The 21,923-nt window shown below is 38.9% G+C and overlaps 1 protein-coding gene across 1 annotated transcript in view; it reads left to right on the top strand.

Moving 5' to 3' along the window:
• LOC144799124 (lipoprotein lipase-like) overlaps positions 1 to 20,756 on the top strand; it is an 85,167-nt gene extending 64,411 nt beyond the window's left edge. Inside the window, exons 5-10 of the mRNA XM_078670322.1 lie at positions 4,238 to 4,471; positions 7,388 to 7,630; positions 10,450 to 10,570; positions 11,080 to 11,262; positions 15,506 to 15,613; positions 19,830 to 20,756. Coding sequence (XP_078526448.1) covers positions 4,238 to 4,471; positions 7,388 to 7,630; positions 10,450 to 10,570; positions 11,080 to 11,262; positions 15,506 to 15,613; position 19,830 — 890 coding nt within the window. The 3' untranslated portion in view covers positions 19,831 to 20,756. The remainder of the gene's footprint in view (positions 1 to 4,237; positions 4,472 to 7,387; positions 7,631 to 10,449; positions 10,571 to 11,079; positions 11,263 to 15,505; positions 15,614 to 19,829) is intronic.
• The last annotated feature ends 1,167 nt before the right edge of the window (positions 20,757 to 21,923 follow it).

Genomic DNA, 21,923 nt, shown 5'->3' with positions numbered 1-21,923 from the left:
TTTCTTCACGCTTGGGACATACTCTCCACAGTGAAATTACCAGGTCTTGACATGGAATTAATGGGCTCACAAACTGCTCACTGGTTAAGGTTGGACCTTTAACGGTCAAAAGAAGAAATGCCATAAGTCCTCCAAAGTTCCATAGTCTCTACCATTGATCGCCAAAAAGGAGAATTGATTCGCCCTCTGCAGAGATTACAAACTGCTTCACTGCAGTGAGCTAGAAAGTGTCCCTTCTTGAAGATCCGCTGAACCATGACACAACACCTTGTTCTCTAATCATTGCAGGAGAAGGATTCTTCTCTGCACCTCCTTCTTGAGCAACTTTTTAACTAAGCTTCCCATTAAAGTCCAAAATCTTTGAACCGTCGGCCATAGAACTGTACCTTAGAATATAGGTATTACACCAATGCCTTATTTTATGTTTTCTTTTATCTTTCTATGATCTATTCCTCGTTGGCTCCGGAACTGCATTAACTGATGATCTTGCTCTTGTTCTGTTGTTAAAATTCCCTGAGTCATATAGCATGTCCTAATTCTTACTATTGTATGATATTTTTACTTTACGTCTTATATGGCACTGTTTATACCCCACTACTCCTTAACTTGAAAGTTTTCCCACAGGTTGTAACTTGACTTACCTTCATTATGTTTGTACCCTTGCTTTCGCCAACTATGTACAGCGCTCTGGTAAGCCTGTTGGGTCTTGTTCGCGCTTTATGAAACTTTTCAAATAAAATAAATAAGTAAATATATAAACATCTACTCCTAACATCTATTGATGTACCAAAGGACAGCTGATCATTGGGATGGTTTTGATATTACATCCTCAAACTGATGCTTCCCCGAGAGTTGGATCTTCAGTTTGGTGATTGATCAGGTTTTCAGTAAAGTGTACTGTGTTTAATTTGTGCCGGTACTTGCAGGTAGTGGACACTTGCACACGTTTGTAGCCACCAGGACTACATTTGACCTTTAGACTTTGACCCAGAGCAAAGAGAAGAAGACATCAATCGGAGAACAGAGGATGATAGAAAAGTAGCAAAGGAAAAGTGAAGGAGGAAGTGAAAGAGAGTTCAGCAGTAACAAAACCATGATGAAACAGTGGGGAGATAAAAAGACAGGGAGTGTAATGTGGATGAAAAAATAGGCAATAGGTAGGATCAAGGCTTTTGTTAGCCAACTTTATCTATTGGTCTGTTCAGCTGTCATTCGCATTTTGTTTAAGCCCACCACATCATGCAGTAGTGCGAAACAGAGTAGCTTATTTGAGCCATCGACTCTTGTACTGTGTGTTATGGCACTTTACCTGATGACATGTGCATGGTAGCCTGGAAATAATGCACTTCAATTGCTTCACTGGTGGGCCATTAGTTTGCTTTGCCAATTCCTTTTTTCCTTCCCATCCATGACCATTGTTTTTTTATGATGTCTTCAGATTGCAGTAAATCAAGCATCAATATTAATATATTTTTCTCTGATGATAATTGAAACTAATCTGGGTTTCTCTACCTACCTATCCTAAGTACATTAGGCTGCTTGAAAGCACCCCAACATTTCTATTAACATTATAGTCTACGAATAATATTATTTTTCATTTACTGTTTTTATTGATCATGTTTTCTTTTTGGACTTCCCTTGCAATCAAAAATAAACAATAACTGTCAAACCCAGTTTGCTAAGACCAGACTTATTGCTTTCCCAGTGCTTGTTTTCATCTGGAGATATATCGCGGGGTCCTGTGTCCAAAAACCTCTCCCCGTTTTTTAGGCTGTAGTTCTGCGCTACAGTAAATATCTAAAATATTCTATAACTCAATTGAGGAGAAACGATTTTAAAGGGGTTAACTAATCTCATTCGACCCTCTTTTCATCCACCCTTGTCTCTTTAAAACATCACTCATTTATGTTATTATAAATGATTCCGTTTTACCTTCTGCAATCGATGTGTTTGTTGAATGTGTCTGATTTAAATTATAATATTTTTGTATTTATTTTTGTATTTATAATTTTTTTTATGGCCTACTGCCGAATAAAGATGGGTTGACTGACACACATTTTCAGCTGTAACTGTTTAAACTTTGAGGATGAATTCAGGCTTGACCTGCACGTCAAACCTGCCATTTTTCAAAGCGGACATATGTTCAAAACTCTGCCAGCCATTTGTTCCCGCTTTTAAAGTTACTCATTTCATTTCACAGCTGCACGGTTTTCTTTCTCAAACTCTGTATTTGATTAGTTTGTTTGTTTATAGCGTAAGCAAGCTTCTTGGCGGCCCCTCTTTATTTTGTATTGTTTATTTTTTAATCTATAGCAGCATGGCCTGTAATTTCCGCCCTTATTGAGTTGAATTGGTCTCCTTTGCTCTTCTGCCAACGTGTTTCCCGCCATTCCTGACTCCAGCTGGGCACTGAGGTTATTATAGTTCATACGTTCTTCGTTAAAGGGTAGACGTAGCACGCCATGACACTGAAGATTGTTGCGTGACTTCTCGCGCGCAGGTGGTTTTAATGAAGACTCCGCTATCCTGTGATTGGTCTAGAGAGGCAAGGCCCTTGAGTGGGTGCACGTGCTGCCCCAGAGCTGAGCATTCATTCTTGGCCAATCACCTCAACGGAGCTTTGAAAATGCTGTATTAGGTCATTTACTTAAAAGCATACAAGATCGCCATTTTAAGACTGCTAGGTAATGGGCATTTTGCTGGTGCAGCCACTTGGTCCCTCTTTACAAGTCGCCTCTTCGCGCCATAAGAACAATCCACACTTAAATATTTATAGCAAAAAAGGTCACTTTTTATTTAAGACAGTCAAAAACAGATAATCCATTTCTTTGCATTTCTACGATCGAAAGAACACACATTGGTAAATTTTCCCAAACATTTTCCATAATAAATGTAAAACCAAAAACATTCCCAAAAACTTATCAATAAATACCCCCAATACTGTCCAATCCCAACAATTGTTTTTCTCCTCATTATCTTTCCATAACCATTTTTTCTCCTACCCTCCCCCCACCCCCAGAGGGAAAGGATAAGCCCGCTCTAGACTATCCTGACCCCCCACAGAGCGCCTAACGAGATTATATACCAAGAAAGGATAAAACTGTAAAACTGTCTTAACGTGACCATTTTTTTTTTTTAAACCAATAAAGAAAAAGAAATAAAATTACAAAAGAGGGAAGGGAGGGTGGGGAAACAAAGTACGCCACACTCCTCCCGCCTTCACTCGTGACGTCATACCCGCCCACCACTTCCTTAAATAACTTAACTAAGCCCGCCCCATTCCCAACCCTTCTGACCAATCACGCTAAGGTGGATTGTTCCACCGCGCAAAACCTCCCAAGGGGACACCGGCTCGCGCCAATGTCCCCCCGGGTCCCCATAATTCCGATAGGATGTCGACATCAGTTATCAGTTCCCATTGGATTTGGGAGGTTTGTGGGAACACAGCAGATCTCTTAAATTAACAAGAAGACTTTCACTAGTGGAAACTGCTGAAATCTCAGTCTTAAAGGGCAGACATAAAATGAGGAATTACTGAGGGATCAGGCTCGAATTTACAAATTTCCCAGTAATTCCTCCTTTTATAATGAACCCTCAGGCCCCAAGTCGTAATGGGCCAGATTTTCATCACTCATGTTATCCATAATCTCAAGATTTGTGAAATAGTGGGCAATTTTCCAAGCCTCATACTGAGGGCCGTGGAGGGGATACATTTGGCAAATAAGCTACTGCTGGTCCATAAGGAGCATTTACGCCAAACTGTAAAAAAGAAGGCCTACTGGCTTTTCAGAAACAAACCCCAATGCAGGAGTTTGTTTCTGAAATTCAACAAAAAATAACCTCCATGATGTGTAGGGAGCTTTCTCCTAGCTTGTGCATCAATTATTTTTCCTTCTTTGACCTGGCATTTCACGGATGGAACTATAGGTGTCCCAGTGTCTGCGCTGTCCAGTGTGGACTATCGAATCCTACACCTCTGACTGCAAAAGTGTCCCCAACTCTAAATGACGTGGGGGCAGGGGCAATGGTTTAGGATGGGGAGTTCCACGATTTTACAGCAAAACTCCCTCATCTAACAACCACTAGAACAGGACTATCCTATATATACAAGATCCATAACTAAGTATTTACAAATTACCTCGTTCGTTCCAGCTGTCCACCCACATAACTTGAAAATATGTTCTGCAAAGTTAACTGCTGTTTGAATTAAAACACTTACAACTTTTCTTTCCTTCAGGTCTGGATCCTGCAGGGCCAAACTTTGAATATGCCGAAGACCTAATTCGCCTTTCTCCTGATGATGCCGATTTTGTCGATGTTCTGCATACGTACACAAGGGGATCTCCAGACCGCAGTATCGGTATTCAAAAACCTGTCGGGCACATAGACATCTATCCCAATGGAGGAAGTTTCCAGCCAGGGTGCAACCTCGGAGAAGCTCTACGGATAATAGCAGGAAATGGATTTGGAGGTATTTCTTGGAAACTTAAGTTTTTTACAGTTAGTTTTGAAATTCAGGACACTTTAGAAGAATTAGCTAATAAGGACTGTTCACCACAAGGGGTTACCGTTTTCAGAAGGAGGCTGTGTGCATGCTCAACTGATCCAAGTAATTTTATGAAAATGATGACTGCCAATGGGTTCAGACATCGGAATATTTCACCCTAATTCATTTTGTAGCACTTGACTTTCCACCAAGCAGGCAGCTGAGATCCTTTTATGTACTCTGATTGGTAATTACCGAAAAAAGTTTTGAATAACAGCGACACCACCAACAGGGCTATAATCATGTTTAAACCAGAGACTTGCAGAGAAATTCACTTTATTGTTTTGGCTGGATTTTTATAAAAGGGCCTTTACGATAAAACAATACATTTTTCATGTACATAAAACACTAGCTAAAAAGAAATTAGTTCATAAATAAATACCCATGGTTTAAAATTAAGTGCATATTTTTAACCAAATACTTCCTTTATAATACTCCCATTAGGATATCTGAATTACTTTATTACTCAATGTTTCACTCAAGTTCCAAAAGTAGATGGTAACCACCGCCCATTTCAACACCATATCTGAATTTCCAATTACAAAACAACATTTATAGTAAGGTTGAATTTGACCAATGACTCTATAAACTTGATGCGCAATCTTACACATCTCAGACTGTTTAGCATTACCTCCCTTAATATATTTAATCTTTAAAGATTATTTACGGTTTTTGATGGTTTCCTTATCCTTGTTATGAACATAATCAGTTATTTCACAGCAAAGCCTTCCGTTAAAAGAAAACCCTTAAACCTCATACTTAGTGACACACGTTTTTCCTTATCCTATTGACACGTTAAGTACTGCTTTTGTGAAGTTGCTTCTCAATAGATTCATTGGAAGGATAAAAAGAACATATACATATATACATATCCCGCCATCCGATTAATAAATATCGATGGATCAGCACAAAGTGTAGTCCGTGTCCCCTTTTCAGTAAAGCAGCACTGTGGGGAATTACTATTGTGTGGGTGTACGCCAGTTTAAGGGGTGTGTGTATATGTGTGTATATATATATATATATATATATATATATATATATAAAAATAAATATATACATATATCTCTATATATATATATATTTCTTTTTTTACTCCAAAAGTACTTTTCTAGCAAAAAAGGAGCGGCGCACACTTCTCCGTGGTTTTCAAATTTGCTTTTATTCCGCTGCCTCGGCAGACAAAAAAAATAAATTATATATATATATATATATATATATATATATATATATATATATATATATATATATATATGCCCCTTAAGCTGGCGTACGAGCAAGAATAAACTGAGAGAAGCTCTTTCCATTCTTCATTTTTCTCACCGAAGTCTGTTGTTCTTAAGAAGTGTCTCTATGTTTAGCTTTTGTGAATCAGAAAATAGCATTTGATTCTGTAGACTGGATGGATCTTTGGGAGGTTCTCTGCTGAGAAGAGCGATTTTACTGTAATTACAGTTTACAACACAGTAGTAATTCAGGCAGTGTAATATAGACCAACCCCTTACACATTCCAACTGTTCCCCATGATGTGGGTGGCAGGCACCAGTTTGTTTTATCCCCCATCCAATTGAATCTTTTTCTCAATAATAAGAGAGTGGTATTACAGAAGATTAGGCCACGTGCCATGATAGGTTGATAGTGTTATTTGCAGAGAAAGGCAAAAGACTGATTACCCAAAAAGTAGTTTGTCAACATTGCTAGAATAAATAGAATTACATTACGATAAATTTACCTGTAAATGGAGCAAGAAGGCAATTTAGGTTCCAAAGATATTGGGCAAGATTATAACCAAATGTATGTCTTGGACGACAGACAAAATTAGGGTTTGCTTCTTTGACTATGAATATTTAAGAAACATGATATCTCCAGTCAAGGCGATCAATCAGCCTTATACAAGAGGGTGGGTGAGTTAAATGATGAGACAACTGAGGTTTTATCTTTCTATGGTGAGTCTCTAAGACCTTGCAACCTTCCTCGTAAATTTCAAGAATCTTTTAATATCTCAGAAGACTGGATGTTGAATATGTATAGAAAAGCAGGTATATTCTGCTGTGTTTTTCTAGATATTTATGCACAAAATCAAACCAATATGGAGAGGGAAGTATGCTGTAGGGTTGTCTCCACTTCCACTACCATAGTCCTTTCAGATAGAAGTTGACCTGCAGGAGTAATTAACCGTCCAAAGCACTGTACTTTCCTTTAACCTTCTCAAAGGATATGTGAATTAAATAGAATTGGGAAATCATTATGAAATTGTAATTCTTAGATCCCCTCTCCCAGGAAGTGCTCCCTTGAGGGTCAAGGTAGAACCTGCTCATATGCTAGAGGTATCAGGGCAAGGATTCAATGATGAAACATTCCTCCAGGTGTTTCTAGTGGATGAGAGACCTGTTAAAGCCTATTTTTATGCCCTTGCAGCTTAACACTTGGAGACATTAAGAATCTAGAGAGAAGGTTTCCTCTGTTTGATAGGTGTTAGATAATTATGCAACCATGTCATGCAGTTAACTTTTTTTCACTTTTAGTATCTTAATTTGGGGTAGCTATTTTGTGATTTTATAAATGTATTCAAATGTATTAAGATCCAGTGTATTACAGTAGTTGGAGGTTTTATATAATTTGAGTTATGTGAATCTCTGGTCATTTATTACTTCATGATACAAGTCCAGGAATTATATTTGAATGGCTCTAATATAGCAATAAATCTTACTTTTAAGTTTACTACTTTTACAGGTAGGGAGGAGACACCAAATATCTGTAATTTAAACTCATGACAGGAATGCCTTATATTGAATGATATCACTTTTTGTCAATTTAATTTATTTCCGGTTTCCTTTTTCTAAGATATTGACCAGCTAGTCAAGTGTTCTCATGAACGTTCCATTCACCTCTTTATTGACTCTCTGCTTCATGACGAGAAGCAAAGTATGGCTTATCGTTGCAACTCGAAGGAAGCGTTTGAGAAGGGGCTTTGTCTCAGCTGTCGGAAGAACCGCTGCAATACCCTGGGCTATAAGGTCAACAAGGTTCGGGGCAAGCGAAGCAGCAAAATGTATTTGAAGACCCGATCTCAGATGCCATACAAAGGTATGTCTCTAAAGCAGTCTGACTGTGGTGGTTAGAGTATTTTCCTTCTTCGCTATTGAGTACCAACTGGCTCTACTTAGTCATTGAGGTAGATTGCACATGTATGTGATCTCTTGTATGTGATCTCTTATACGCCACGTTCTAATTTTCAGTGAAAAAGAAATGGGGTCGTAGCTGGTAGATTTTACATTGTAATGATGATTTTCATGACAATAAAGAATATGCAGTGTCCATCTGTATTTAGGGATGTATGACGTTACAACGCATACTTTTACAACGCCTACCTTTACAACGCGGTTTTTACATCGCATACCATTACAACGCATAGTGCTTTTAGGCGCTGGATAGTGATTTATTTAATTTACTATTCCAACTCCAGTCCCCGTGGATAGTAGGGAAGGTGTTGGATAGTATATTAAATACATTCCCTATCCTAGAGCGCCCCCCAGCACTATGCGTTGTAATGGTTTTGTGTCCCTTAATGTTCACCCACCATGGAAGTTGTACTGGTGCTTAAATTGTGAAAAAAAACAGAAGAGAAGAGTTCAAAGCGTTTCTTAAAAGCCTGCCACTGGAATTGCCAAATGCTATGGTTACCGAATACCAAGGCTCCCTATTCTTGCTTCCAGCGCATGCCTTTCTCTTCCACCACCTTGCACTTCCTGTCTCTTTATCTCAATCCTACAGATTGCTTTCTCCATTTGTCATTTTCCACCATCTTTCCTTTCTTTTCTTTCTTTCACTCTCACTGATTATGGAATACAATACCAGTGGTGAAATATAAATCTCAGTCACTCACTAAAAATTAGAGTTGGTGCCCATCACCTGGACAAATTAAGCACTGGTTATTATGTGCATTCCCCTTGGTGTTTTACATCTAAATGTAGTTCGCAATAAGCTACTCCTTCGTCACTTGCTTACCCCTTCCAGGGATGTATGACATTACAACGCATGCTTTTACATCGCAGTTTTTACAACGCAAACCTTTACAACGCGTAGCGCTTTGGGGTGCTGGATAGTGAATAGTTTAATTTACTATTCCAACTCCAGTTCCCGTGGACACTAGGGAAGGTGTTGGATAGTAAATTAAATCTATTCCCTATCCTAGAGCGCCCCCCAGCGCAATGCGTTGTAATGGTTTGCGTTGTAAAAGTTGCGATGTAAAAGCACTGCGTGGTAAAAGTTGCATTGTAAAGGATGTTTCCCCCCTTCCAGTCGTGTATTGTGATCTCTAGTCCCAAGGACAAACTTCTACAGAAAAAGTGGCCATATGACTATTAAAAAGAGGCCTTTAAGTACTTTCCTTTATTTCTTATATTATATAATATTACGATTCATGTTAAAGCACATAAACCACTTTATGGCGAAATGGGAAGAAGGTATTTTAACCATTTAATAACAGTATATAAGATGAAAATCCCTCTGACATTGTTATATGGTGCGGGGTAGATCTTGCGTTCTACTTGCAATTTAAATATGATGGCACCAATCGAGGCATTGCGCTTTGTAATGGGTCTGGTAAGTACTTTTATAATGGGATTGGCAGCCATAATACGCCGGAGGATACTCTTAGGAACTTTATAGGCACAGAATGCGTTGACCCAATAAGGAGGGATTGCACGTTGATAACAAATCTTTTGAACACACTCAAGCACTTTAGTCTAAATCTGGCAGATCTGCTAAATGTGAGCTATTTCAACCTTAAAAGGTATTTGAAAGCATCCATGAAAATTAGCACAGGTTCTGTGGGGTAACAAAGAAGCTCAAAGTTCTTTTGTTTTTTTTAACAATCCAGCAGGATTGCTGAAAAAATTACAGTATTTTTTTCAGTTTTGGCTGGGTGGGTCCCACTCACCCCATGAGGCAAGGTGGGCAGAATATCAGGGTATCAGGGTTTCCATACCCTGCCACCTATATTATTTTTTTTGTGCAAATTTCAGGACAGGGGATTAAGTCCTGAGTCCTGTAATGGCTGCCAGCAACATTAATCTGATGTTGCTGGCAGCCAATCAGAGTTTTCGCTCCCGCGGGTATCTGAGTCCTGCGGGAGCAAATTGCCCAAGAAAAAAATAGCTCCCCGGGCCAATCAGAACACTCTATTTTTTAATTGGTGCACCCGCGAGAGTCTTGCGAGACTATCACAGACCCAACCATCCAGATATACAAATATTTCGGACCCTTAATTTCTCAAAAACTACTGAATGGATTTACACAAAATCACCAAAAAGCACAATCTGCGAACCAAGATCTAGTTTCCTGCTAAATTTGGTGTAGTTCCGTTCTGAAGTTTTTGCTGTAGACCTTATTGTAGAAGTCTATGGAAAATGCATGGGGATTTTGTGACTTGGGACCTCCCTTTTTTCTCGGCTCCTGTTTAACGGAACACCTCAAAACTTTCCGTACACTAACTAGTCAAAAAGTCAGATGTATATTTAACACCAACACTTATCCTTCACTGAGATTCATACAGGTTTGTTTAGACATGTTTGACTTAAACTGCAGCATCTTACAGTATGGCCTAATGGGTAGGTGAAAATATGAAACCCCATCCTGTACCATGACTGATTTTCAGGTTGACCTTAAAAATGTGAAGGACTCCCTTTGATACTCATTGTATAGAAATGTATCCTAGATCAATATCATCAAAATCTGGCTTCATGTACTAACATTGGACCCTCCATCTCTGACACCCATTTTGAAAGGAAACAGAAATGAGTAAATGATTTCTGCTACAACATATTCAGGAACTTGTAGTGATGCAATGTGTTTACTCTCCCACTGCAGTGTTTCATTACAATGTGTTTACTCTCCCACTGCAGTGTTTCATTATCAAGTGAAAGTGCATTTCTTCGGGAAAAAGAACTTCACAATGACCAATCAGCCACTCCTGGTCTCTCTTTACGGCACCCACGACGAGCACGTCGACATGGCAATTATATTGTGAGTCAACTCCATGATGTTTTCGGATCCTTATCATTGCATGTTTCATCCAAGTTTCTAATGATGAGTTTATGATAATATGCAGTATGCTTTCCGTTTACTCCAACAATTGTCTACTCTTACAGATCTATAATTTTCACATTGTTCATATGCTATGGTTAACTTTTAGGTTTTTATGGCCTTGGGTCGATCCTTAATTGGATCAGATGAGTTCCACAAAGCTCAGAACCAAGTCGGTTTCGGAATATTTAATCACTTACGTGTTTTAGTATAAGAGAAGGCTCTTTGCATGACCCAATATGACCCAATAACTCACTCTTTTTTAACCACTGAAGCTAATACCTTGATCATCATTACATCAGTCTCTAGCATATATCTACCTTTGCAGGACTACACTCATTGGATATGATGTGGTAATTTTGTTCCCACACATTGAGAATTTCCTACGTCACTAGGACCTAACACTTTGACAATATTAAAGTCTGTGATACATCTGTTTTATTTTGCAGGCCGGAGGTTTCCACGAACAAGACCTATTCCTTCTTACTGTACACTGAGGTGGATATTGGAGATCTGCTAATGCTGAAGATGCAGTGGGAAAAAGATTCAATCTTTAGTTGGTCAGACTGGTGGACCACCTACACGCTGGACATCCAGAAAGTCAGAGTAAAATCAGGAGAAACACAAAAAAAGTAATTGTTTTTCTCTACTCTGTCACTGTCATTCATTTATCAAGTTAGAAAAAGAATACTTTAGTGTCTACAACCAATCCATTATTGTAGAGTGAGTGACGTTTCCTGCAGCAGTAACATTAACTGACTACTAGCTTATCAACTGCAGCCACAGGCATCATAAGATTAATATGTCCATCAAATGTGCATTGCTGGCATTATTAATAAATGTGAAGGATTTGATTTAATTTTTCTGGTAAGTTTTGTGAGTGACTAATGCTATAGATACACATTATTTTGTGTAGTTGGATAAAGACAGCGGAAACAACTGATGGATAACAGAAGGATCAAAGTTGACTGAGAAAGGTTAATGGATACATGAAGATCAATTAAAATAAATGGATGAAGATATATGGATACAACTATTAACCGCATGCGTGCGGCCGCTATTTTTGCGCTGTGCGGCTTTTTGCGAAAAGCCGCGTTACATGACGAGCTGAGCTCGTCATGAGCATGCGAGCGGCGCAACTCATGACGAGCTCAGCTCGTCATGCGCATGGAAGGGGTTAAAGAAAGATGAACACTTAGGAAAATAAAGCAAAAAGTGTATAGATAGATGGGAAAAGATTGATAAATCAATATCAGATAGGAAAATAAAGCAAAAAGTGTATAGATAGATGGGGAAAGATTGTTAAATCAATATCAACAAGAGAGTGAGGAATTTGGGAGGCTAGTTCACTTCCCCTGTAATTTTTAACCCTGCCATAGGGCCCCATTATTAAATGTACACTTTTTTTAGGGGGACCCTATAGACAGTTTTAAATCACAAATCACTACACACACCAAAGAATCCCGCACCGCTGTAGTTCAGGCATCGCAGCACACCTGAGGTGCAGTCGGCGACTTGGGTGTGAAGCCGATGATGAAGCATACCACCAACTAGGTTGTTGGGTGAGGGTTCTTTTAAAAAACCGAATGGTTTTCCCTGGACACAAACTTACCATTCCTTTGAAGGCCAGTTCTTGTTGATACGTTGAAAGATTGATAAAGACAATTAAACATTACTAATTGTAGATGGATGATAAATAAAGGGATGGATGCAGGGGGGTTACATAGGCCGTATGAATGATAGATCTGGGAGATGGATGAATCACATAACCAGGTTATATTACATTTATGTATCATTCAGTCACACATTGAGAAGTGTTCTAGAGTAATTAAAAATGAAATGCAAGTTGGACAAAAAGGACCACACATAAGTAAAGGGCCACAACATCCTACTTGAGAGAAATTTGGGTATAGGTATGGAGGTGGGTAGGGCGCTTTTATGTTCTATATTTCTTTTTGTCACAGCGTATCATATCTCCATCACATTAAAGCATGTTTCTGCAATATTTATCATAAAGCATATTGAAATTAGATTTTAGCAATCGTGCTGCACAATTAAATCATTGCAGAAATAGGATATTGTATGTGGTTGATCGTTCTCACCACCTGTACTGCTCTGGTGACTGCCACCCCAAGGTATGTTTTGCAAGATGCATGGAACACCAGGCATAAAGTGCAGGACTGAGGAATTAAGATCTAGGTACAGGATGTGATACTTCGGCTTCTTCTGTGGGTGCTAAACTAACTCAATGAGTTTAAGGGAAAGGCCTTATAAATTCCTCTTTCTAGATGGTGGTCTGTCACTAGGATGCTGTTAGAGTTAACTACCTCAGGATGAAGTAGGGCCTTTTCCTTTGCTGTGAGTTCCTGCTTAAATCAAACTTAATAGTTTCAGAATTTTCCTTATGTTTTATTACGGCACAGTATATAACTTTAATTTCAACATTAATTCTCGCTTTTTAAGCCATAATGTGTGTTTATTTTCCCTCATTCATAGTACTTTAATGGTCCACATAGTAACAGTCCCATCTTTCTATGTTTACCTTTGTAATCCTTCTGTTTCTCACCCATGGGCACCCTACACAATGGAATCTTGGAAGTACCACACCTTTTTCCTAAGAAGCATTTTTCCCTTTTCCAAACACCTTCTTAAAGTGCCATTTGTAGGTCTCTGACCCTTTCCTGTCTTACATTCCTATACCCAGGACTGCCTCCCCACTACTCCAAGCACCCCATTTCAAACTGTGAAAAAGATTATACTTAACTCTGCTGAAAAGTGTTTCATATTCTCTCCCTCCCTCTTAAATCCAAACAGTAAAAATGCCTTTTACCGCCACCCTGTAATCAAAAGCCTTATGTAAACAAAAATTATGCTTGAATGGGCCCACAAAACTGAATTTTATTTGCATACTCAGAGTATGCAAATAAAATTCAGTTTTGTGGTCTTCAATCTGTGGGGTGCGACCCCCAGTGGGGCTGAGTAGTCCTGGGAAGGGGTTGCACATTCCCTAGCCTCACTTGTGCCGGCAATCGAAAATCTTTGCTTTCGTTTTGGAAAAAGACAGCCATCTTGAAAGAGCTAATTTCGATTTTACAATCCTCCAGCTGAGTCTCCTGTGCTGTGAAAAGGTTCTGGGCCAGGTTGCCTGGTTGGCTGAAAGACATGCAAATGTGCCCTATTAGTTAATCTGCAAGTGCAAAGGGTGCTTGGGACCAGTGAATCACTTCACGCTTTGTGTTGACAAAGATTTGTTTTTTTAGTGGTAGTGCAAAGAGTTAACAACTGGGCTGTGAAGTGCTTGCTTTCAATCATAACTGTATTTACACAGCCCTTAGTACCCCTGAGGAGGCGTTGAAGGGACAGTTATGTGAGAAAAAAAATACATTACAAGCGCCCTGGAATGACTAATATCTACATTTGGAAGCACCATTTGTATCGTAAAACTATTTACACATTTTGTATCAGTCTATCTTCTACTGTGTGTAATGCAATGCAAGTATAAAATAACGACTTACATATTCACAGTGCTTTCTGTCACAGGCTGTGACCTCATAGCACGAAAAATACACAAGTCACTATTCTCCACTGCACCAACCAAGATTTAATTCTGTGTCTCTCTGGTTACACACAGATATCTGCAGTGCATTAACTAATAGAGGTTTCATGATGTACTACAGTGCATTTCCCACTGAGTAACAACTTTTTACATTTATTTTTCATTTACGCTGCCCATTATTTTATATGTAAGGGCCTGATAGTGAAAGACCTGAAAAACACTCCAGCGGCACAATCGTCTCGACCATACCTATGAGGCGGTGCAATATCACCCGGCACAGCTTTGCATGGCCTTATAGATATGAATAAGACAAAGCAGTGCAATGCACTGCGCTCCCTTACTCTGCGCCAAGGAGGTGTTCTATGGGCGTTCCATGGGGCTTCTCATGGATTTTGATGCTGCCCCATATTTACAAAATCATGTAAACCTGGGGCGGCCCCAAAAACGTACGCCTCTACAGCGGAGGTGTAACGAGGAGAATTGTTTTAATTTCACCTCGTTTTGTCCTCTTTCCATGTATGCTGCATTCTGCAGCTCACGTAGAAAGAAGAAAACACCTCTCAGGATTGTTTTTGTGAAGAAAGGTGCCCCTTCTGGCACAAAAACAATCCTGCCTATGTTGGTGCTAGGCAGCAATGAGTGCACCAACGCAAGAGGAAAGACAGGAATGCAACGTATTTCAGAAATAGGGGTCATTCCTGCCCTTTCACACTGGCATAAGGCAGCACAGCAAGAACACTTGCAGCGCTGCCCTATGCCAATTCCTCATAAACAAGACCCTTCGTTTTTAGCGACACCTCTGACCACGTCTCCACGCTCACTGACCTTTGGTTTGCTAAACACTGTTTAATATTATTTCCCCACTGTAAAAATTATTTGCTGTGGGAATTGGGGGTGTTTATGGTTGTCAATGACGAGGAGTATTAGATTCTACAAATGTTTGTCAGGAGGGGCTCCTTACGTCTACAACATTTTCACAAGGGGGTCTCGGCATCAAAAAGTTTGAAGACCTCTGCCTAACTGGTCCAGTGAAACAGCTACATGCAAGCTCTTGCGTTTCTGCTGATCCAACTTGTTTGAATCTCAGTATGGCATGTTCATGTTATCATTTGAGATAAGTATCTTAGTTTGATTAATTCAGTCCTTGGGGGTTCATTATGGCTTGCTCCATGGTAAATTTTCAAATGCCAATCATTTACTTAGTTGTAATTCTGAATACCTGGCGATGATCTGACTCCTGATTGTCAATTAAAAAGATAGATTTGATCACAGAGCAGGATTTGGGACTTATCTCTTTGGCTCTGTTTGTTTATTCACAGGTTGGTGTTCTGCTCGAAGGACGGCACACTCGCCCATTTGAAAAGGGGCAAGGGACATGTGGTATTTGTGAAATGTCAAGATCATGCATCCAGCAAACAGAATGACTGGTAAGACCTCTACATTACACCTCCTCTATAAATATCAATGTGAAATATTTCACTTTGTTTAGTTTTGCAGTTAAAAAAACCCAGAAGAGCGTAGTTGTCAACAAACATTCCTTTTTGTGACAAGGGAAGGAACATTAAATGACTTTGCTGGAATTGTTCAAATATTTTGATTCTTTAATATTAGCAGTGAAAAGAAAGTATGCAGTATGAAATAGAAATCTCATGAGACAATTGAGAGTTTGATAGAATTGAAAAGATCTTTGTACTACCTGCAACAGTGTGCACAGTATGCTCTTCAAATCTTATTGCCAATATGAAAAGGCTCCACATTTTTTTGGGGGGGAGTTTTATATAGCACAAACTCAACCCAAAGGTATCAGAGCACTTTACTCGAGCACCAATTGCATTACATCCGGACACATTAATTTGTTTAGGCTCGGGGAGATTAAGTGATTTGCCCAGAATCACAGGATATTGAGCTTCCCTTCGAAGACTCAAACCCAGTTTCCCAGCTTCAAGGTAGACCCCTCTAGCCATAAGGCCACATCATCTCCTGTAAAATCAGGTTGCTAGGCTGTGACAGAGGCCGAGGATTTGCAACCACATTAAGTCGGCCTTTTAAGTGCTAATTTGGCTCCTAGTAGATGTCAAGACCTAGTTTTTAGAGCCTTCACTATCCTCCAGCCTATTGTGGTGAGACTGCCAGATCCCAACAAAACCTAGAACACCCTTAAACACCTATGGACTGCTCACAATTTTATGCTGAATAGCTTAAAAAATTATTGAACAAGGGGTCCGAGTCTTAGGAATTCAGGGTTGTAGACCGTGGAATTCACTGAATATACCCTAAGGGTAAAAGTAATCAGGAGTTGATGCACAACGCACTACAGCACCTCTTAATACATTTTAAGAGCTAAGACTTAACAGAATGAGAAGAGCTAAGTTCAATCTAGCATCATAACAAAAATCATCTGGGGCCAAATCAATGTAGCATTTATGAGAAGGGGAAGAAGTACTACAGGAGTAATGTTTTGCGTACTCTTACATTCTTTCGTGAATCAACCACAAAACATCTAATCCCGATTAGTGAAGTTGCAACAAGCGCATAGCGCTTTCTATTTGTGGTAACTTTATAAGAATATTCCAATCAATATTTACCTTTTATTGGCATTTTATATGTTTTGACCCAAATCACAAAAGCGTGTAAGAAAGTGTAAAAGAGGAGAAAATTAGTACTAGTACTTAACGTACTCCAAACTGCCTTAGTGCATAGACTTTATTATATGACTGCAATAAATCTTGTGACTAATTCTAGTCAGAGTGCCCCCTGTAAAATGGTCCAGGCACTTCCCATCTCTTCGATCAAGTTCAGCTTCGAACTTCATTTCTAAATATATGAAGCAATTACAGCTGCTTCCTTGAACTGACCCCAAACAGTACATGTTATTGTGTACTTCATTGCATACTTCTATTACAAAGCCATTGCAAAGCTATTGACACATGGTTGAGCTTGCTGGAGGAATTTTTATTTTTAAAAAACAATGAGAAGAAGGCCTCATGTTCCCACTCTCAAATATTAACACAGATTAAAAAAACATAATAAAGCCACAGATCTGCATTATAGTTCATTTTAAAAATATTGCAAAATAATTCCACTTTTATAAATAATTTTCCAGAATATCTAGTTATGATTGCTTCTTGTGGCTTTAAGTCTCTATGGTGAGCTCTTTAGAGAATATTTCAATAATGGACCATATGGCTGATTGTTAAAATATTGTGTACATTATGACATTCATGGTCGTCAGGGCGTGAAAATGAGATACCCTGGCTCGTATAATCAGAACCATAGATTTTTGTGCAAGCATATGGTGCTTATGAATATGACTACCCACTAATTGGTCAGAGTTTTTTGTAGTTGTTGGTATGGGTAAGACAAAATAGGTGCTCCCATGTAACGGCAATGGGAGACGCCATTGATAATGGGAGGGACACCAACAAAGATGTAATAATCATGGTATTCCCAAACATTGCCAATTCCATTTCTAACATTCAATGTACTTCTCAACTTGGGGCTTCTTCAAGTAGACAAGCTGTGCAATATGTCCATGGTTTCTCCCAAAGCATGGAGGGTAAGACACTGCAAGAGTTCACTTCCTTTTCTGCTCACCGCCATCACTTCGTGGTATCCTTGGCATTCTTAGCCATCACTACTAACTTCCTTTGTCTGTGCAACAAGGTTCTCTCATTTTTCCATTTACACCCCTTCCTTTGACTAAACCCATCATCTTTATTATGTTATTGTACAATTTATAAGCCAGTAATACAAAGATATTCTCTTTCCCTGCCTTCATTCCATTCCTTCAAACTAAATTCTTGAGTGGCTCTCATATTGTCAATGCTTAACTCGTACAATACTACAAGGATCCACCTTTCTGCCTTGTTGGCTCCGAGACCCCCTCGCTGCACTTTGGACATACTAATAACATGCATGTGCTAGGAACCTGGAGTTTTATTTAGGTTCCTTTTGTGAAAGTTTATCTTATGTGGATATGCTGGAAATTGGGCCTTCTGTGACCTACGCTGAACGGATCAGAAATTCAGCATACAGCTAATTGCATCACTTTTTTGGTGGAAAGTGCAGATAATTCAGCACATACAAATTAACAAAAGAGGGAGGTAGAGTAACACAGAAGGATTCTTACTCCACAAACTTATTCATATAAACAAAAGGAATCCTACTGGGGTAAGGAAAGAGTGTTCGCCATTGATGTGGGAGCACTCAGTGTTTGGTAAAATACCCCTCACACACCAAAAGGCCCCTTGGTGTCATGCTTCATCATCGGGGACTTCGCACCCCTCTAACGGGATGCGGCGTGCTGCGACCTACGACTACGCAGGAGCACTTATAGAAATGACTATATGTGGTGCAAGTGAGTGAGTATATTATATGTGAGTGGTGGATTGAGGTGAACAAATTAAAAAGCACCTGGCTCGTGGGTTGACTAGAAAAAAGTTTATTCAAGACCCCGGGCTGGTACTATTAAAAGAGGTGCAGTGCGAGGTAAACCTGTCGTGATTATGGACAGTACCTCACACTGAGTGCTCCCACATCAATGGCAAACACTCTTTCCTTACCCCAGGATAATTCAGCACAGACATGCCACAGAAACACATATTATTTTATGGAAGTTCATTGTATTCATCTGTATCTCTCTTTAATGATATGCTGAAATTGTGTTGTTACGCAAACGGTCTCATTTTAAGTTCTGTTGTAGCGTTTGGCATGGAAATCCCCCAGTTGGTGCACAGTATTGGATCTGTCTTTATGCCCTGTTTTGCCTCTTCTAATTTTTACTTTCTAATGTGGGAAAACTGTCTCTACGACCATTTTAGCGCTTCATATTGCATTTCCACATGCTTTTACCGGCCCAGTTTCCTCCATGTAGGAAATGGGGTAATGATCTAGAATAAGGTTTATGAACTTGATGAGGTATCTGCTTGAGTCTATTCTTTTTCGAGATCTTTCGCTAATGACTTGTACCAGTGTTCTTTTGAAGAGGATTTTCCATGACTAAAAGATATCTTTTAGTGAAACTTCAAACGTTGTTTTTTATTGCCACTTCCTTGGGATTAACTCTTGAAAACTGCAAAAGTTATTTGGAACACTGTTGTATAGTTGAATTGTTTCTGTCACTGGGACAACATTTTAAATTAGCGAGGCCGCTGTTTCTCTTTGTTCAATTGAATGTAATTACATTTTTTGTAGAATATGTTTTCTTTCTGAAATTCCTTTGACTCAAGAAAGTCCCTAACATTCTGAAACATTTTTTAGGAAATTTCTGCATGCTTAATATTTCACAAAATTGCATGAGTAATGTTTAGTTCAAGCATTCAGTTCAAGGCAATGTTTTGACTGGTCTTGAATTGCTGCCACTGCTGTTTTCTAGTATTTTCTACTTTTACAATATACACATGTAATAATAACATAAATTTAACATAACTTTATTGCTTGAACATTCAGGTTTTTTACAGCTACCAAACAATGCAACTGTTTAACATTGATGTATATTCAGAAGTTGGGGGATTGGTGGAGTGGAATCAAAGTGTTATGATTGGGAAAGTCTATCGATTGTATCTACTGATTTGTTTCTTACCTTTCATGTTATTTATGCACACTTTTGCTGGAATTCACACATGCTTTTCATTTGTGTTATAGATTACGATTTGCAAATACAGAGCTGCTGCAGAGCAGTGGAGAAGGTGTATGGAAGAAGACATTTTGCTGTTTAAGAAATAGACCTTCAATATTTAAAAAACAATTTCAACTTTCAGAATCAAGAAGGAGTTTGATGTTACTGACCAAGCACACACAAAGCTTGATACCAGTATTGCCTGTTGGCAAAACAGTTACCCATCTCAACTGGTTCAAGAAGTACATAATCACATGACTTATTCATATGTTTTCGGTGCCTGAATAATTGATGTTCTCATTTTGATGTACCACTTTACAGTAGAATGATCTTGGGTGTTAAACATCATATTTAATTCTATTTATTTTAGCCAATCATTTGAGACGATATAAGATCAGATTTAAAAACCGAATAAAGGTCGTAGTGTCCAGCAGTTATTAACATAAGCATATCTTTTTGAGTCTTAATTGGATATATATTCCCCTGTCATTAGAGCAAGGGTAAGAGCTCAAAAACATTTTTGTATAGGGCATATTATTCAATAACAGAAATACTTGTGCATCATTAATTTGTTATGTACTCATGACTTGAGCACATATCTTTAATGACATACTCATTTTGCATCTCACATGTGGTTTACTCTTCTGATGTCTTGGTCCACCGTGATTTTGTTCGAAGTACAAAATGTGATCTTATGCTACAGCCATGTAGTTATTGCCACATGTTTAAGTAAGGAACTGGTGCATCAGACTTAGCTCTATGCTCTATTGATTTTAGACATGACCTTCTAAATAAAACCATATCTCAGAATTCTGAGCCAGTGATTGAAGCAGCATACAGATATAATCTGGGCTATTGCAAAGGGTTTTCCAACTCTAGGCAAAGTGACATTTTGCCCTTCAGCTAGACAAATGGAACTACTTTACTGTAGTTTGACCTTATATTCCCAACCCATAATGCAGTGCTCAATAACCACTAACATTGCTTTACAACTGACCATGGATGAGGGTACGGTCACTATCTTGCAAAAAAGAACAACCCTGGAAAAGGATGCTATTGTTTTCCTTGTTCATATTTGCCACTGTTGTAAGAAAATTGTAGAAAATATCAATGTTAAGGTGACTAAAGTAAAGCAGTGGTAAAATGGGAAGCTGAAATATAGAAATATGCAAAAACACAGAAACGTAATGTTCTATATGGCCCTCAGCTCAGTATCCACACCTTCCTGATCTATGTGCAGCTGTTTATTCAGTGGCCTTGGTGGCTCAGTTTTTCTGTTTGTGTATAAAATAATGCTGAATTCTTATGACAGATTTATATTTTTCACAGTTCCTGCCTTAACCCTCTGTGATTCCATGTGTGCGCACAGTTCACAGAAGTGGCCAATAGTCTCTCCTTCAAGGGAGCTACCCTCTGTACCCTGCAACACACATCGCAGCAACCTCCTGGAATAAATAGGTGCACCTATTTCTCAAAGAGCTTGAGACAAGGAAACCCAACATTGCACCAGGAGGACAGAGTCTTTGACACATTTTAGGCTAGCCATTGACTATGCAATTAATCTCCATTTAGGGACACAGTATTTAAATGGCACCTCATATAGGTATTCTGAAGCCCAGCATGGATTCTCCACTCCTGAAACAAGGTTACCCTTATGACGTTGTATTTTAACCATAGCAGCTCCACCAAACATGTAGGCAAAGCGTCTCCAACCAGTTGATCACGAGCTACCAGTAACTGACAGACACCTTAGGAGTTGCTCACAGACTTAAGTTAAATTTTAAATAAACACAGGGTCACATTTCCCTTTTAAAGTTATGGGGAAGGCTATGTTTATTTTACATTATTATCTTTAGGCTGCAGATAGCAGGGCCTGATAATGAGCAGTGCTGGAGTCTGACTTATGACCCAGGGCACAAAAGTGAAGAACCGAAGCAGTGAGGTATTTAACTATCAAGTAATCATTGTCTACTCAATATTGAAGAATGAGAACAAAATGATGTTTCTGAATGCTTTTAAATGGGAGACAATTGAAATGAAGAGTTCCCTTAATGATTAAGTCAACTTTTCATTTTCATTTTATCCCATTTCACAGTGTTGCATTTACAAACATCAGGCCT

The sequence above is a fragment of the Lissotriton helveticus genome, chromosome 12 (assembly GCF_964261635.1).
Source record: "Lissotriton helveticus chromosome 12, aLisHel1.1, whole genome shotgun sequence".
Lineage (NCBI taxonomy): Eukaryota > Metazoa > Chordata > Amphibia > Caudata > Salamandridae > Lissotriton > Lissotriton helveticus.
This window is presented reverse-complemented; position numbering and strand designations above follow the sequence as displayed.